This window comes from Myotis myotis, unplaced genomic scaffold (assembly GCF_014108235.1).
Source record: "Myotis myotis isolate mMyoMyo1 unplaced genomic scaffold, mMyoMyo1.p scaffold_m19_p_7, whole genome shotgun sequence".
NCBI lineage: Eukaryota > Metazoa > Chordata > Mammalia > Chiroptera > Vespertilionidae > Myotis > Myotis myotis.
In genome coordinates this window covers 20,769,935-20,789,682 of record NW_023416379.1, presented here as the reverse complement: position 1 = coordinate 20,789,682, position 19,748 = coordinate 20,769,935, and the positions used below count along the sequence as shown (strand labels likewise).

The window sequence follows — 19,748 nt, the reverse complement described above, 5'->3', positions numbered from 1 at the left end:
TAATCTATTGCTTAGCCAGAGCACTGGGTAATAGTTATAGAAATTCTATTCTTGAGATAGGAAGAGTTTTTGCTAGTGTGAACACCACATGTCATTCTTCATCTATGTTAGCATATTCTGGAAGAGAAGCTTATGAATAATTTAAGAGATTGTTCAATTCCTTCTAGTACCACAGACATTCCTTCAAGCACTAAATAGAAAATCACAGTGCAAACACATCAGATATCCTAGATATCCTTCACAAGTCAGCTAAGAATACTTCCTAAATAATACAATTTACCTGATAGCTAAAGATAAAAATTGTCTGAAGAACAATTTCTTAAAATATATTTTAAGCCCTAACCAGTTTGGCTCAGTGGATAGAGCGTCAGCCTGCAGACTGAAAGGTCCTAGGTTCGATTCCGGTCAAGGGCATGTACCTTGGTTGCAGGCACATCCCCAGTAGGAAGTGTACAGGAGGCAGCTGATCGATGTTTCTCTCTCATCAGTGTTTCTAACTCTCTATCCCTCTCCCTTCCTCTCTGTAAAAAATCAATAAAATATATTTAAAAATATATTTTAATAGTAATAGACTTCACTATATAAATGAACACTGCAATAAATAATTTATAAAGAAACAATACTTTTGTTATCCTAACAGTTTCATTTTATCTAGGTGGTTTTTTGAGTGTGTGTTTTTTGTTGTTTTTTTGTTTGTTTTTTCATCTATTCAACAAATATTTATTGAGCATGCCCGATACTGGGAAGTTTATCTGTTTTTTAAGATAGGTAGGTAGGTAGATAGATAGATAGGAAATTTATTCAGGTAAACTCTTTTAAATACGTAGCAACTATAAATTTATACCTTACATGCAAATAAATTGCTAGATATTGTCTCAAAGTAAACTATAACATATCAATTTTAATACAATAATGTATTTTTAATTATATACACTTTCTTGCAAAGTAAATATTTTTTCTCCTTTTTCCCCCTTTTGTCATTATCTCCCCTTTTTAAAAATTTTGAGGGTGTTTATATGATAGCATGATGAATAACTTGAGAATAATCACAAAGAGGTTTATTTTTATTGAGGTATACAAAGAGATTTATTAATAAGAATAGTCTAAAATACTAATGTAAATTAGGTGGTCCTAGTTCTTTTTTTCTTTATTTTTAAAATTTTTTTAGAGAGGAAGGAAGGGGAAAGGGGGGAGAGAGAGAGAGAGAGGGAGAGAAAGAGAGAAAGAGAGAGAGAGAGAGAGAGAGAGAGAGAGAGACATCAATGTGAGAAAAATACATCCATTGGTTGCCTCTAGCACACACCCCGACCAGGGCTGGAACCCACAACCTTCCCATGCACGGGATGCTGCTCCAACCAACAGAGCCACACTGGCCAGGATGGTCCTAATACATTCTTAACTATATATACTGTGTGTCCGTATGTGGATACAAGAGAAGTAATATGTTAGATTTTAGTTTTAAAAAGACTGATTTGTGATTAAACAATACACCATACATTAAAGATGGTAAGTTCTTTCCATGCTTTCCAATTGGGAGATGCTTTCTAATATCACTGTAAGATACAGTAAAGTTATGTCACATATAATATTTAAAACCTCAATAATATTTTAGAATAATTTTTTAGCCATCTAAAATTTTAAAGAAATAAAAACCATATAACTGTTCTTGTCATTCCTATTTTATTACTATTTAAAGGATTTTTATTTCCATATGCTGCTTAAACTGTTTCATTTTAAATGGTTTTAGTGAGTCATTTGAACTATATGCTTCAACATAAAGGCTGACATAATGTTGAAACCAACTTCAATTTAAATATTTTATATTCATCATTTAAAATAGATATGTCCAATTGATTGCTGTGTAAAAATGTCAAATAGAACTTTAAAACATTACAAGCAACTCTTAAAAATTATACCTTGATGCCAGAGGAATCACATTCATTCCATTGCAATTGACAAAAAAAAAAACAAACAAAAAAAAAACCCAGCTTGAGCATCCAATAACATTGGCCCAGTTTTCCTATTATTCAGCTCTGTTCTTGGACAGGTCATTTAACCTTAAGAGTAAAAGTGATGAGGTCCCTTCTGTCCGGTCCCTTCTTATCCTAACAACCAGCTAATCTAAGTGAACTGTCAGAGAGCTCTGGTACAACATTTGGAAGGGTTTCTAGACACCAGGACTGGGTTTGATTCTGATGCAAAGATTTATACAGGAATGTCATTGAGGGAAGAGAGACTATCCAAGGTTAAGTGTTCTTTCAATTAGACTTTTATGTTTATATCTAAAATTTTCCTTGGCTTATATATCTGTTAAAATACATATTAATTAAACCTCTATTTTGTAGTAGTCTCTAGGGGCACAAAATTGGAAAATTCTCTTAAAGAGTTTTCACTCTAATTGAGAAAGTTAAATTTCTAAATAACCAAATGCCATGTGGTGTTACAGTTTCTACAGTAGATATCCATCTATAGGGTATGGGGGGATTAGAGGAGAAGATGGTCATTTCTATTTTGAAGAACCAAAACAAGCCTTTATTTTAGAAGTAAAACTTGACATGAGTCTTATAAAAGATCAATGATACAATACATAAAAAATTAAGAAAACAATTACTTTAAAATATTACCAAATAAATAAAATGTTACCAAAAATAATAAAATACTTAGAACTAAACTTTAACAAGGAGGCAAAATATTTATACACTAAAAACTAAAAATGGTACTGAAAGAAATAAAAAAGAAAACACAAATAAATGGAAAGATACCTCACGCTTGAGGACTGGAAGACTTAATACTGTTAAGATGTCAACATTACTACCCAAAGCAATCTATAGATTTAATGCAAATCTCTATCAAAATTCCAATGGTGTTTAGCAGAAATAAAAAAATCATCCTAAAACTCATTTGGAATCTCAAGGGACCATGAATAGCCAAAAATTCTTTATAAACAAGAAAAAGTTGAATATCTAACGTTTCCCGATTTCAAAATTTACTACAAAGCTAAATAATCATAATGGTATGGTACTGGCATGAAGACAAACATATAGGCCAGTGGAAGAAAGGGGTGCCAGACTACCAAATAGGGAAAGTTACAGTCTTTTAAAAAAAAAACAGTGTTGGAGAAACTGGATATTCACATGCAAAATAATGAAGTTAGACCCTTACCTTTTACCATATACAAAAATTAAATCAAAATTGATCAAAGACTAAATTAAACATGAGAGCTACACTATAAAACTCATAGAAGAAAACTTCATTGTACTGGATTTAACAACAAGTTTTTATATATGACACCAAAACCACAGGTAACAAAAGTTAAAACAGATAAATTGGACTAAATTTTAAAACTTCTGGAAAATGTTTAAAAAAATTAAAAAGTAAAAAATTAAAGGTGGGGAAAAAAGAAATACGTTACATTTAAATAAGTGATATTAGAAGCTCTGAATGCTTTCAAATATACAACTTACCATAAGATTTATAAATATTAAGCTAATAAACTACACTCAAATATTTTTAAATATAATTTAATTGATAGAGCAGCCTAGAAATGCCCAAAGATACCAGTAACCAAACAGATTCTTCATAAAGGGCAGAAACACAGGGCAAATTCTCTCCATCTTTTGAAGGAAAATGACAGTCAAAATAAGACAAAGTATAATGTTCAAATGAATATCCTAAAACCTTTTATTTTTCCTTTTAGGAGATAAGTGCACTTGGAATCTTTTATCATGCTAAACCAAGCACACTTTTCTCATTAAAAAAAAAATTGCAATGACTACTATATACAATAGGGTAAATTTTTAGCAATTCCTTAATGTAATATACTTCTTAATAAAATTACAGTTCACTAAAAACAATGAATGAAATCACATATTCATTTCTATGCCAAATGCTTTTCAGAGCAACTTCATCATTGTAAAATGTGGAGAAATGCCATATAAATGCATAATTTTCAATATGTCATTAACTCTATGAGCTACTGTGTAATGCTAAGAAAAGAGAAGATGATGCTTTGTTTCTTTTAACTTTATTTTTATTGTTGACACTATTACAGATATCTCCCTTTCCCCACCTCCCACTTTGCCCACCTTCACCCAGCCCCTGCCCCCCTTCCATGGAAAAACAGGATCAAAGATGAGCTTGGTCTCCTCCCACCAGCATCTACCAAAAATAAGTTATTAGCAGCATATCTGGATGCATAATTCAAGTATTGATGTAAAAGTTCATGAATTCAGATTCTATTAGTTCAAAATGTATGATAATTTCTTCTATCTCATACATTAAAATTTCTGTTACTCCCCGGCTGGAGGAGGAGGAGGAGGAGGAGGAGGAGGAGGAGGAGGAGGAGGAGGAGGAGGAAGAGCCGAGTCCAGCTGAGCAAGCGTGGAAGAGAGGAAGAGAGGGATAGAGAGTTAGAAACATGGATCAGCTACTTCCTGCACACCCTCTATGGGGATGTGCCCGCAACCAGAATCGAACATGCCCTTGACCAGAATCGAACCTGGGACCCTTCAGTCCACAGACCAACGCTCTATCCACTGAGCCAAGCCAGTTAGGGCCTGAGAAAAGTCTTTACTTTTGCCTTCTGTGTGTTTGGACTCTCAGCTTTGTCAGGAGAAAGCAGGAGCCAACAGTACACCGATGCCTCATTGATCTTCCCTTGTGACTTCACCTCCTTCCTGTGACCTTGAGCGGGTTACTGCCAGCCTTCAAGTTCCAGGAGTTTGTTTTTACGCCCTCAACACAGACAGGTACCAAGCACTGACTCAGCTTTCAGGACTCTACCGAAGAATACCCCCTTCTCCCACTCTGAAGTCTTTGCTAGCATCCACTCCCAAACTCCTCTCAGGCAATGCCAACTTCTCCCTGGAGCCCTCAGCAGCCTGTAGGATTTACCACAGCATCGGGAAAAGGCTAACATCTTGCCCTGCTGTGTTGGTTCAGTCTTTACAACAGTCCTGTGAGAGAGGTGTTTCCATTTTACAAGAGTTAGGAGTCTGCGGATCATAGCAGTCTTGGCTTGCTCAAAGACACATTATTAGCAAATGACTAAATATTGATTTAAAACTACATTTTAAGAAATCTAAATGTAGTCCTTTACTTTTGCCACAATATCATATTGCCTTTTAAACTCTTTCAAACTAAGCTGTGGCACACTGGAAATGTCACTTTAGAATGCTTCCTGATCTCTCTCTCTCTTTTTAAAAAAAATATTTTTAAGGATTTCAGGGAGGGAGAGAGAGGGAGGGAGGGAGAGAAACATGAATGATGAGAATCATCTATGGGCTGCCTCCTGCACGCCCCCTACTGGGGGTTGAGCCCACAACCTGGGCATGTGCCCTGACTGGGAATGGAACCAGCCGCCTCCTGGTGCATGGGACAACACTCAACCAATTGAGCCACACTAGCCGGGCTATATCAGTGGTTTTTCATTTGGCCATGTATTTGAACCACGTCTGAAGATGTTAAAATAAATTGCCTGGGCTCTATCTCAAGTCTACTTAATTAAAACCTCACGGATCTCTATTTTGGAAGGTTTACAGCTAATTCTGATATGCAGTCAAGATTGAGAAGTACCGCCATATATTACATTTTGCATAAACATGTACTTATTATATGAAAATGAATGTCTTAATTTTTATATAAAGTTCATTTCCCAAACACACACACACACAAAATTCTGTTACTCATTATCACGCAAATTTTCAGTAATGAGTTTAAATACTAGTGCCTGAAATTCAGTCCTTTTTTCAAAACAACTAGGTCATATTTTAAGAATTTGCTTCTTCTAACTTGTAAATTTTAAAACTCTAAGAAAATCAGACAAATGAGACTACTCATGAATTATAATTTTCAACTATTCAAGTTAGTTTTACTTCTTAATATGTATTTAAACTTAAGTTATTTATCAATACTTTAATAATTAAATTTATTTTATTTAGAAATTATCTTGCTTTTTCATTAAGTCAAACTAGCTCCGCCACAATTATTTTGAACAAATAAGATTTTAATATCCCTGTATAGGCATATACATATACATAGTTTATTGCAAATTTTTGTACCATGGTCAAAATTTGGACTATATCATTTGAATAGTTTATAAAGTATGACACAAAAAAACAAAATGACATTATTTTACTAATACTGCTGAACTAAAGCAATACTAAATCTGAGGTAGTCTTTGAAAAATAAATCTAATGAAGTAAAATACTAACAAAAAGTCTGTGTATTGAACATTCTGACTACCTGAATACTGTACAAATGGAGGCTCCAAATAGACTTCAATGAAAAATTTATATATACATACTCAAATACTTTTATTTCTTATAAAACTCCATAAAATCAACAGTACAAAGCAATAATTAAAAGAAACAGTACAATATATACATAGAAGATTTAAAACAAGTATAACAAACAGTGATTATATAAGTGTTGTCCTCCCTCTATTTCCCAATTTGGGGTAATATTTTGTTTAAATTTATGGAAAAGTATATATATTTTTAAGCAGCAGTTTCTGGCATCAAAAAAGGAATTACAGGGGCAGTGGCCTGTCCTAAAATGACAAACCAAAACTGTTGGGTTCATAGTCATACTAAGCCGAAAAGATTTCACATTCCTTAGCACACAATCAATCTTTTATCAATAATGGAAACTGCCTTTGTGAGAATATTTGTTAAGAATGGATGGCATTCTCAATGTTGCAAGCACCCATTTAATTATTTAAAAGGTCAATAAATGAAAGACTAATTTAAAATGTTTCTTGAGTTCAGAGATACTTAAATTACAAAAGAAAAGACCTACATCTAGCATTTTCTCCAGAGCAGTCAGGAAGGATAGATTGAGTTTGTTAACTGTGGGCATGGGTCCAAATGCTTTACCATCAAAACTGTGAGAGTCGAGGTGCTGAACACACTATACAGTGTGCAGATGATGTGTTGTAGAATTATGCATCTGAAACCCGTATAATTTTGCTAACCAGTGTCACCCCAGTAAGAGGGGGGGGAACTGTTGGAGTTGCTTTCTCCTTGTCCAACTAATGATGTTAAGTCCTATTTGACTAATAAATTTAATTGTTTGCATGTTTGTTTGTATATCCATAATAATAAAAGTGTAATATGCAAATCGACCAAACGGCCAAATAGCAGACGACCATCTGGATGAAGCAGGGGCTGTGAGGGATCAAGGCAGCCACAGGTACCAGGGCTGCAAAGGCCTATTCTTGCATGAATTTCGTGCATTGGGCCTCTAGTAGGTAGGTAGGTAGGTAGGTAGGTAGGTAGGTAGGTAGGTAGATGATAGATAGATAGATGATAGATAGATAGATAGATAGATAGATAGATAGATAGATAGATAGATAGATATTGCTCCATAAAAAAGGAACTTAACCAACAATGAAATGAAACCTGATCTTCATGCTCACCTCACCCCAAAAAGAGATGCACCTTTGAATGGATAACTATAAAACTGCTTAAAGATAATATAATGTTAAGTAAAAAAAAGTATGTCTCAAAAGATCACATACAACATGACACCTTTTTTATAAGATTAAGATCAACTAAAAATACATGTACTTTGGAAGAATACAAGGAAATAAACCCCAATTTCAGGACAACAGTGAGCTTAAATGAGAGAAGGCTAAGAGACAGATTAATGAAAAAAACAATAAGGTTAGATTTCTACCAATAACAACATCATAGATTACTATATAGCTTTCATTTTGGGTTGGGGATTCCCAGGTGATTATGATATTAATTTAAGATAGATAGATAGATACATAGATAGATAGATACATAGATAGATAGGTGAAAGTAGACTAAGCATAGACCAATGGTGAGAGTGTGTTGTGAGCCAAGGATTATTGAACCTGAAATGAGATGACATAAAATGACTTGACATCATATGAAAGGAAATGAAAATGAAAATAAAAATGGTTTACCGTTTGTATACTAACACACAACCTACGATCTCTGAATCAACTCAAAAGTCACTCATCCAGGTTGTGTAATTTTCTGCTTCTATTTCCCTAACAATTTTCAATTGTGCTGCACAAAGTAACATGTTCTCCAATGGATGTGAGACCTTGTACCATCACCAATAGACCTTCTGCGCAAGGAGTGGTATCTACACAGGAGAGAAAAAAGTAGCACAGAGGAAAATGCTGTTGAGTCATCTAGTGACTCTCTGGATTAGGTCTGGCAGTCACCAAAAGCCTCTGAATAGGCAACTGGTGATTCTTATTCATTCATTCAATACTTATTAAATGCCGGCTACATGTCAGGTGTCATGCTGAGTTCCTTCAGATTTAAGATAGGACACGCTTAACAAATACTTGAATCCAGCTCCAGAATCAACATATTCCTCAGGTCAAAGAATCAAGATAACTCTTCAGGCCTTTTAGTTAGCTTCTTGCCCACACAAGAAAATGGTGAAGAAGCTCACTTATCAAGTAAGGTTAAATTGGCCTCCCAAAGTTAAAAGATGTCAAAGCTCTATTACCAGAATTGAGGGGGGAAAATTGCTTCTTCAACAGATGACATTTCATATGAGTTTGTTGCTGCTTGTTTTACCTGCAATTTCCAAAAGTGGGTTCATGTGATCTCCTTCTGCCAGCTTCACAAATCCAACCTGATTTCCAAACGTGTCAACCCCTTCAAAGGGCAAAATCAAGTGCTTTCCTTGAAGGATTTCTTCTATGAATGGTTTTAATTCCAAAAGAGCATCAATACCACTGGCAAGAGATAATATATTTTTCAGTAACATACTAAGTGATCAAATATACAAAACTAAACAAGAAACAAAGTAATCAGATTTAGAAAGATAAATTAATTTTGATGCTTGTACTAGTTGTTTTAAAGCACAAAATACCTTCAAAATCTAATCTATCTGATTAAAATAAAACTAAGGTTGATTTTTAAACAAAAACTATGGAAGAAGTGAATTAAGTCTTTACCTAATTATAATTTGTATTATATTAAAGACATGAAAGAAAATATTATTTTATAGCTCACCAGAAATTTTTTAACATAGGAAATACTGCATGCAAATTTCAGAAAAGAATTGCTGATAATATATTGCAAGAAACTTAATACCTTTGAGAGCTTACATTAGATTGTGTGGAAAGTTCTAGATTCTTTTTTAAAGTACTAATATTCTTTGCAAGGCACTCTACTGAAACTTAATATACATTATCTCTTAAAATATAAGTCTCCATAATAAAACAATTTACTGTACTTGCATTTAACAAAAATGTAAGTTTATATTCACCAAATGCAACTATACAAGTTTGTTACATCTGTTTCGCCTATGTCATTATAGGGTTATTTTATTTCAAGTCCTTGATTTTTCCTAATAAAAATAAATATTTACTATATTAGTGAATTAGACATTATTAGGCTTAGAATATTTTATAAATTAGGATCAATTATTTCCACTTTGAAGAGGATTTTGGTATAGGTACTTTATTATGAGAAAAAAATTAAAATCTCACTAGAGGGCAGCAATTACTCAAAAAAGAAATAAGTACATTCTTACATTGTTGAAGAGGGCTTTAAAACATCCTTTTGGTGAATACTAACAAAATTTAGGTATTTTTCTAGGTCTTTCATATCTCTAAATTAGTTTTCATATAAACTTTTTAAGTGTCATCTGTAGTTTCCATACTGAGACTCATTTCTGTCATAACATAATATACACTTAAAATAGCTCTGGAAATGTCAACATTTTCTCATTATACCTCCAAATCTACATCCTAAATCCAATCTTTCCCAACTGTATTTATGTTCATCCAAAAAGACAGAGTGTGCTATTCAAAAACAGAACAGCCACTTCTGGCTCATCTATCATACATGGAGGGAATTCAAGATAAACATTTTAAATATAACTATATATGAAAGCAAATCATGCTGAACGTTAGGGCTTTTTCAGAGACACTGAATTACATATCCCATTTTTCTTTAAATAAATATAGATGATTTAAACTCAGTTCAAATTTTCAGTCCCTAGTTGCATAAATCAATAAATGTGTTCTAATGAGATGTCATCAATCACAGAGTGAGAAGGAGTCATAGTATCTATGGTATCACTAACTTTCAAATTTTTTTAAATAACAACTTTTCAAGAGCAGTTTATGAAAAGACTTCTACATGGTAAAATTAGTAAAAAGTATACACATATAGGAAACAGAATTCTGGACCGGGAGTTCAGACCCAAAGATTGTATTTGAAGTTAAAACAGGACAGCTATTGTCCAAGGAAGAAGGAATCCTGCCATTGAACTCAAGACTGCAACATCAACTCTTCCCTGGGTCTCCAGCCTGCTAGCCTGTCCTACAGATTTTGGACTTGCCAGGGAGCTAATTATGTGAGCTAAATTTTAAAAATAAATCTAGATATAGGTATACAGATTAGAGATAGAGATAGAGGTATATCAATATATCTAGATATCCATATAGATATACATCCTATTGGTTCTGTTTCTCTAGCGAATGCTGACTTATACACCACTCTAACACACACAGGGCTTTGTCTTGTTGTGCCACATCTTTTGCTTCTTTTCTTATAAGAGTATCAGATTTTGTTTTTTTCCTTCTGACTGGCAAAGTGAACAGCTAAAGTGAGTAAAGTAAAATCTTCAAGTCCTCTCTGCCATTGCAGGGTGCTCAATATTTGCTCTTGGATAGATCAGGTTGGGGTAAATAAGAAGACTGATCTCTAAAGACATGAGGTTCTACTGTCTAAAACAGCCGTGGGCAAACTACAGCCCGCGGGCAGGATCCGGCCTGTTTGAAATGAATAAAACTAAAAAAAAAAAAAAAAAGACCGTACCCTTTTATGTAATGATGTTTACTTTGAATTTATATTAGTTCACACAAACACTCCATCCATGCTTTTGTTCCGGCCTTCCGGTCCAGTTTAAGAACCCATTGTGGCCCTCGAGTCAAAAAGTTTGCCCACCCCTGGTCTAAAAGATGTAACTATAAGAATCATAGTGTAGCTGTATATTTTCAGTTACTAATTTATTGTTTTCTCCCTTTACTTTCCCTTTACTCCACTCCCTTCCCATTCAAGCTTTGTCCCTCAGGAGACTCTATGTCAGGGTAGAAAAAAGAAGTAACCCTTCACCCATCCTGGCACTGGTTTTCCACCGAGCTTAAGCCTGAGCTTATTCCAGAGGGCATACAGGAGGTAATAGGAAAGGGAAGAGCAAGGCTGCTCCACTCCAGAGTGGAAAGCAACAGTCAGTGGCTTATTCTCAGCCTCATGGCACAACTCTGGAATGGGGGTGGGGGAAGTGCTTGTACACTGACCAAGCAGAATGACAGCTCTAACAGATAATAATATTGAGTGCCTACTAGGTACAGGCCCTATACTAAGAACTCTTACATGTATTGGAACTATTATTTTCTCCATTTACTTAAAAAGTAAATTTCTTTTTCCAAAATCAGACATCTTTTAAGAGGTGTTTGTGCCATAGTGTGTTCTAGAGTTTTTATCTAGAATCCTAACCTAAATGGTCAGACTCCAGAGGGCTTATATAATTAACATGGGCAAAAAACCGCATTGTCAAGGGCTACCACTAGATAACAAAAACAGAGTTTTAAAGTCTACATTAGACTTTAAAGAATATTTACACAGCTAATTCAGTACATTGACTACTGGTTGGAATAAATTAAAGAATACTTCTTTAGAATTTAAATGCCTTTTGGGTTCTGCTATGTTTATTCATATTAAAGTAATAATTTGATAAACAATCTTCAAGAAAGACATATTACTCACATGTTTACTTCATCGTCATTTAACTTCATCACCAACAGGGTAATATGAAAGGAACCATCACCGGTCATTGCCTTGGCCAGGCGCTTATCTTGTTGTATTACTGCATTCTGCAGGATCTTAATTCCTTTTGTAACCTAATCCACATACAGACATAGAATAGAGATTAGGTAAGCAAAATTTCCTTATGGCAAAGTGTAAATCAAGAAGAAACATAAATTCCCTAGCTGGTTTGGCTCAGTGGATAGAGCGACGGCCTATAGACTGAAGAAGAAACATAAGCAACCACCAAAATTAGAAACGTCAAGATTCTTCAACCAAACAAAACTGAGTTGTCTACTGAATTTGAACTCTCAAATATTCTAATAGGTGATTTGGATAGCTTAATAGGATGCATAAGTTTGTCAAATCATACAATGCTTATCCATCTTAAGAACATCAAGCCTAACACTGTTATTTTACAAATCGGGTCACTAAGTTGAGCAGAAAATCTTTCAATGGCCATGCATCTCTTCAGAAACTTGTCCTTGAATATACAGTATGGTTTACTATAATTAGGATCTTTCCTTTAAAAAGTTTTATTTTTGCACAGAATGATCAAGCCTTCATACAACAGTCCATTTCTGTTGGAAGTCATATTTATTAATCCCCTAGTGCCATGGTCAGCAAACCATGGCTCACAAGCCACATGCGGCTCTTTGGCCCCTTGAGTGTGGCTCTTCCACAAAATACCACATGCGGGCGTGCACATACAGTGTGATTGAAACTTCGTGGCCCATGCGCAAAAGTTGGTATTTTGTGGAAGAGCCGGTATTTTGTGGAAGAGCCACACTGAAGGGGCCAAAGAGCCTCATGTGGCTAGCAAGCCGCGGTTTGCCGAGCCGCAGTTTGCCGGCCACTGCCCTAGTGAATGTGTCTAAGAACCCATTCTTCATGGCTTTAAGATTTTTAAAACAGCAACAATTTCAATAGGGATGACTAGTGTCATTTTTCCAGACATGTGAGGAGGGAGAGTGGCAAAGAAGTCCAAACACGTATATTAGAAAAGCCCTTACTTACAATTTGCATCCAGACAAAACCCCAGGTCCTTTACCAGCCTTTTCCTCTCACTACCTACCCTCTCCTTTCCAGTTAGATCCAACTCTAGTCAACTTCTAAATGTGAGTGTACTAGAAAACAGTTCACATAGAAAACGGCAAACGAGAAAAGAGAGCACACAGAAGCCCTGAGGCAGCAGAATTAGTCAGAGAGAAAAGGCGAAGGGGAGAGACGGGCTGGCAACAAGAGCAGAGTCAGGAAAAAGGCAGCAGAGATAAGAAAACACTGAATCAGGAGCACAGCAGACTGTCCTTGATACCAGAGGAGCTGTTTTATCCTGAACAATGCTCCCATTATCTGAGGAATGTGACTGGGCAAATCCTGGGATATGTCCTGGGATGTGACTGCCCGGGTATCTTTACAATAAATGCACGCCACCCAAAAGAACCTCAGCATTTCTCTATTCCTTGCAATCTGGAGGACCGAAACACAGGAATCAGCGCTTCCCTGGTAGGAATTTACACAGTAACACCTAACATGATATTTTTCTACGCAAGATGTCACTTGTGTGACACCCAGTAAGAGAATATTGATGGCCTGTTAATAACATAATGTAACCGTACACAAAGATCTTATAGAGCCACAGTTTCCTCTACACGACACGGATAAAACTAAGTTATAAATTCCTCCAGGGCAATACCTATTTCTTCTACCCCACTACCTTACCACAGTGCCTGGTAATAATAACAAAAACATTTAACCAATGACACCAGTCACTAACCTGTATTGTGTGGCCACTAGGTTCTACCAGGGGTCCTCAAACTACGGCCCGCGGGCCACATGCAAATACAAATATTGTATTTGTTCCCGTTTTGTTTTTTTACTTCAAAATAAGATATGTGCAGTGTGCATAGGAATTTGTTCATAGTTTTTTTTTAAACTATAGTCCGGCCCTCCAATGGTCTGAGGGACAGTGAACTGGCCCCCTGTTTAGAAAGTTTGAGGACCCCTGTATCTAGACAGTATAGTAAGCTCTTTACACATACTAGTTCACTGAAGACTCTCTACAATCCTATGAGGCACACACTGGTATCATTTCTACTAAAAGAATTTGAACCACAGAAGTTTTTTTTTTTTAATCCTTTTACAATCATATACCCAAGACAGCACAAGAACTTGAGAAAATGGTAAATTGCAGTGCGTGGGAAAAGATGAGGGAGGCACTGGCAGGAAAGACCAGAAAGGGTGTGGAGGAGGAGATGTAGCTGAGAGCAATGGAGTAAGAGTTTTCAAGAAGGCAAGGAGAGGGTCAGAGATGTGGGTACTGACTTAAGAAATGAAACCCTGAGGGGAAAAAGACTTTTAAAGGAAGGTTTTGGGAAATCTTATTGGATACTGTGTAATGGAACAACACACTATCCCTCTCAAAACAAAGCCTTTAGTGTACGTTTATATTAAATTTGAATTTTGAGAGTTCTTCCCCGGTGCAATGAAGTGCTGAAATTGGCTTTTGGGAATAATGAAGCAGCTCAAGAAGGTCCAGGTTCATATGGAAGGGGCCTAAATAGGTGCTCAACAATGTCAGATCTCAAAACAATATCGTTACATCTTCTAATCTTAGCTGATACAATAGGTAATTCTGGCTTAACTGATAACGAAAAGGTGATTTAGGATGAGAACTTTGCTATGTAATACAGAGAGATGTAAGTGAGGGGTGCTGGACATGGCTCAAAAGTCCTGGATTTTAACCCCAGGCCTGCCACAGCTGTAACCCCATACAAGTCACCTAGTTTCACTAAGTCTTGGTTTCTCCCCTGGCAAAATGGGAATAATAAAATGTGTATTGCCAAACTTACAAAGTATGTTAAAGATCACAGTAGATAAACTACATAGTAGATGAACTACTTTGTAAACTCTATATCACTTGCCTAACCTAAGGTTTGCAACATTGCAATGTTATTAAAATCAGTGGTTCTCTTCCTTATGCAATTTTGCCTCCCAGGGGACATTTGGCAATGCCTGGCCACACTTTGATTGTCACAACTGAAGGTTTGCTACTTGCATCCAGTGAGTACATTATTTGTATTTTCTTAGTCGTAAAAACTTAGTTTTCATTCTAAGCTCAAATACCAATTATATATAAATTCAGGACAATACTCAAATTCCATTCATTTGTATATTCTACATTGTAGTGCAATACTGTACATGGTAAAATAGTTTTAAACCATTCATATCTTTGAATAATAAAGTAGGTTGTAAAGTCACTAATTAAAAACTGTAAAACACTTTGAAGACTATTTCTCCAAAGTCACACAGTACTTACAATGCAGGATTAACATCAAACCTATGAAAATTCTAAAGTTAATCTAATCAAGTTACATATGTCTGATTACTCTTTGATGGGACAGATTAATTTATATATTCCTTGATATCATCTTAACAGTTTTTAAAATACATTCTATTCCTAATTACATTCTTGAAAGATAAAAAGGAAAAATACTTCAAGACTCTGAAGTCTTGTCTATATGCTATTAAAACAAGTTCTAATGTCATTAAAGACCAAAGGAAATTAATTTTTATACTTACTGTTTAAAATTCATAAATTCATTAAAGCTTATCTTTTACCATAACCTGCAGCCATTGGCAATACTGCACAATGCACATATTAATGATGTAGTACTACAGAGTCATATTTAAATGTGACATTGAAAGAAACCTTTTAAAATAAACAGCTTTATTAAATTCTTTTTTCTTTTAATATATTTTTATTGATTTCAGGGAGAAAGGGAGAGGGAGAGAGAGATAGAAACATCAATGATGAGAGAGAAGCATTGACTGGCTGCCTTCTGCACGCCCCCTACTGGGGATCGAGCCCTTGACTGGAATCAAACCTGGGACCCTTCAGTCTGCAGGCTGACGCTCTATCCACTGAGCCAAACCAGCCAGGGCTAAATTCTTAAATATTTCACTCACTGAGTAATTTCTGGTTGCTTAGAGAATAAATCAGACACCCATCTGCTAAACCTCACCGCTAAGCTATATTGCATTGAAAACAACACAATGAGGAAATTAATTTTTATATCTTTTAAGCTTTCTAATTGAATCAAAGTCTATTATGAGTTCAAAGAAAAGGCCTTAAAGTTAGTGTGCACGAGGGCGTGTGCGCATGTTACATTGCTACATAGCTTTTCTTCAAAGCTAAATACTCTAATTTTTCTTGCTTGTCTACAACCATGAAAAACAACTCAAAAGTTGATGATTTAGTAATAACTGAAGTAAAACTAAGAAATTATCCTCAAATAGGAGAATTTTTAATATCTATCAAGTGCTTCACATACATGATCATATCAAATACTTTCGCAATTACATTTCCCAGAAACTGAATGTGCAAATCTACTTGCATATTCTCCTGACCAAAATGATGAAATACAGAATTAAATGTAACAAATGCCTTTTTAAGCCTCTAAAAAATCATACTTTTCTACTAGTATAGAAAAACTGTCTTACAAAGAAATTAATACACTCCTAATTTCAATCAACTTCTGATTGTTTCCTTACATTTTCAATGCTGATTTTCCTTAAATTACTACTTCTGATAAGAGAGCATATAAAATCTAGTCAGTTAAGAAACATTGAAGATTTATTATAGCTCCATTAAATTTTTTTCTTTTTTCTTTTTATATTTGAGCCAAGTAATTGCCGGTAATGGAGAAATACATACTTTCATATACTTAAAATTAGGATATTTTGATGCAGTCATTCTAATTCATTTTCCAATTCCATTATTTAAAAATATGAAAACATTATTTTCCACTAATAAAGAATTAAAAACATCTAAGAACATGTTTAAAAATCAAAGGTCCATGTAAGTCTGAAAACTTTTTTCTCTAAAACTAGATGCCAACAAGTAGAGGCCAAAAGTAGAGCAACTCATTGTGAATGTGCTAGCTTCCCAAAGCTTGTTTGCAGGTCACTTCATTGAAATTTGGAGTACAGTCTCCCATTTAAACAATGTTATAAATGCTGCTCCTTTTCCCAGGCCTTCCCACAAAAGCTCATAAGTAGTTTAAAAAGAAAATTAACATTAGATACTTGAAAACAAACAAACAAAAAAGGTGCTCATAAAAAAGATAGAAAATGTACCTCCTAAAGTCCCATTCTTACCTCTAAACCCCATATTTAATATGTAAGCTTTCTGTTGCCTACAAATAAGTCTCTTGAGAGACTTATTACATTATTAAAATATTTGGTTTTGAGGTCACTTGAAGTCTGTATTCCCCACTATTAAAAGTTTCCTTAGCCCCTCAAAGACAAACAACTACTGTTGAGCCTATATTATAAAATCGACATTTATAACACTGTATTTATTATTTGTAATGTTCTAGTTGTAACTTAGTATGCCAGAAACACATCTTTTGCCCCTGAAATGACATTATTTTGTGTTTGCTCTTGGCCAAGCACTGTTGTAGGTACTGGGAATGGGCTGAAAAACTCTGTAAGAAGACTAACAAGTGTCAAATTGCAAGGATGACAAATGACAAAAGGAAAGACTTTCAAGTCTTTTGGGGGAAGGGGAAGATTGACCTCGTCAGGGGGGCGGTCACAGTGGAGAGGCTTGAGCTGAGATTTTTGGCTTTAACAAACCCAGAGAGGAAAGAAAACTCCCCACCAGAGAAGGGCAGAGGGACCCCGGCAAGTTCACAGAAGGCCAGAGGGGGCTCCAGCAGAAGGAAGGAGGGCTGAAGTGGAGGTCAGACTATGCAGAATCGTATAGACTGTGGTAAAGACTTTGTCTTTATCCTAAGGTCACTGGGAAAATACTGAAATGTATAGACAGGGAGGTAATATGTCCAGATTTGGGTTTAAAAAATAATCATAATCAATTCCATTTTACCCCTGAAGAAACTGAAACTACAGAAATTCAGTAACCTGACCCACATCCACAGTAGTTTGTGACCCAGCTGGTATTTGAACAAGGTCTGTCAGACTCCAAAGCTTGGACTTCTGTCATTTTCTATACAACATCCCAGAGGTTGAGAAGCAGAAACAAAGGCTGCTCAGTGAAAACTAAGGTTTGCAGACAGTTCTCTCATCCCCTTTCCTCCCATCACCTGAACTAAGAGGTGAAGGAAAGACTTTCTCTACCAGCTTTCCTCTCAGTTCCCTTCCCCATCCACCTTTCCCCACCACATCACCCCACCAATCTTGCCTGGAAGAGGTGAGAAACCAGAATTAGTAGGGTTAGGGTCAGGATCAGGGTTAGGATTAGGGTTAGGGGGAAGGCATGAGTGAAGGATGATACAGAACTGCTATTCAGACTACCATGAAAGCCAAGAGTAGAGGGGTGGAGAAAGATAAAATGAAGGGCCTAATGAAAGTAATGTATGAAGTTTTCAACAATTTTTATACTAATTGACTCTGCAGTGGAACACTCTCTAACCAACAAATCAAAATAAGGAAACTGAAGTCTCTCCCAATCATAAATCACAGGTCCTTGGGAAGACCCTTCTATTTCACAATCAGTTTCTTGAGGACCTGGCTTGGGTCTGACTGCTCCGTTAGCAGCAACACCTTTGACATCCTACTCTCCTCTAATTCCCATATGTACACATGATCCTTTATTTCAAAGAAAACTTTTCCAAATAACTCATAAGTATTTTATTTTAAAAAATTTTTTTTATTGATTTCAGAGAGGAAGGAAGAGGGAGAGAGATACAGAAACATCAGTGATGAGAGAGAATCATGGATGGGCTCCTCCTACATGCCCCCACTCAGTATCAAACCCACAACACAGGCAGTGCCCCGACTCCCGTGTTCATAAGTCAATGCTCAACCACCCAGCCACACCAGCCAGGCAGTATTTTAAAATCTATAATAATAAAAGCATAATATGCTAATTAGACCAGATGTCCTTCCAGACAACCTTCTGGATGAAGCCGGGGCTGCAAGGAAGCCTGGGTCCCGGGTGCCAGAGGGAAGCCGGTGCCTGCAGACAGGGGAAGGAAGGCCTACTCTTGCACGGATTTCATGGATCAGGCCTCTAGTAATATATAACTGTTGGTTACATTAAACTAAATACTTTTAAGAACTATTTTACTATTAATCCCCCAGTATGTACCAGTGAAATCAGAATATGATTCTACGATCTTGTACTGTTAGGAATACAATTTATCTTTTCATTTGTCTTCTTTCCCCGGCTAAAGCTTATCTAAAAGACTAGATATTTCCTAGAATGTCTCAAGAGAATTTTTTTCTTATGATATTTATTTCTTTGATCTCAATTTTGTTTATTTTTAAAGATTCATTAGCATTCCCTAGAAACATTTTAGTTAAGTAAGGGGAGAAGCAACCTAAAAGTGCCCAGTAAAAAGAGATTAAAACCCACAAAGAGAAATTCAGTTCTGGCTCTTAAATTGGGTCAATATGTAAATGCAGTCAGTCTTCCAAGTCAGGCATTGTTTTGTACGGCATTTCAATTCCTACATCACTGCTCTAGCAGTTGTATTTTTTTTAACTTAAAATATTTATTGTTGAAAGTATTACATAGGTCCTCTTTTGCCCCCACAATCTCTTCTAGCCCACTACTCTAGCAGTTTTAATTAGATACTGTAGTTTGCTTTCTCAGCCACATATAGAAGGGTTTCTTAATGTGGGCTAATTAGCTGATCTGATTTCCTATTATTCATACCACATTAATTTTTCAGATTTTTAATAGATTTCTACCAAGTCTGTCATGTAATATTAAGTTGATATGACAGTGAGTAATTTTTAAAGAAATTATGCTGCAGCCCTGGCTGGTTTGGCTCAGTGGATAGAGTGTCGTCCTGGGGACTGAGGAGTCCCAGGTTCGATTCCAGTCAGGGGTGTGTGCCTTGGTTGCGGGCACATCCCCAATAGGGGGTGTGCGGGAGGCGGCTGATCAATGCTTCTCTTTCATCGATG

The 19,748-nt window shown here is 35.8% G+C and overlaps 1 protein-coding gene across 5 annotated transcripts in view; it reads right to left on the bottom strand.

The window, feature by feature from the left end:
• Positions 1-19,748, bottom strand: part of AKAP7 (A-kinase anchoring protein 7) — a 101,868-nt gene that overhangs the window by 66,304 nt on the left and 15,816 nt on the right. For all 5 annotated transcript variants that reach the window (XM_036317857.1, XM_036317860.1, XM_036317858.1 and 2 more), the window contains exons 4-5: positions 11,772-11,905; positions 8,565-8,725 (exon numbers count right to left, since the gene is read on the bottom strand). In XM_036317857.1, the coding sequence (XP_036173750.1) occupies positions 8,565-8,725; positions 11,772-11,905 (295 nt within the window). The remainder of the gene's footprint in view (positions 1-8,564; positions 8,726-11,771; positions 11,906-19,748) is intronic.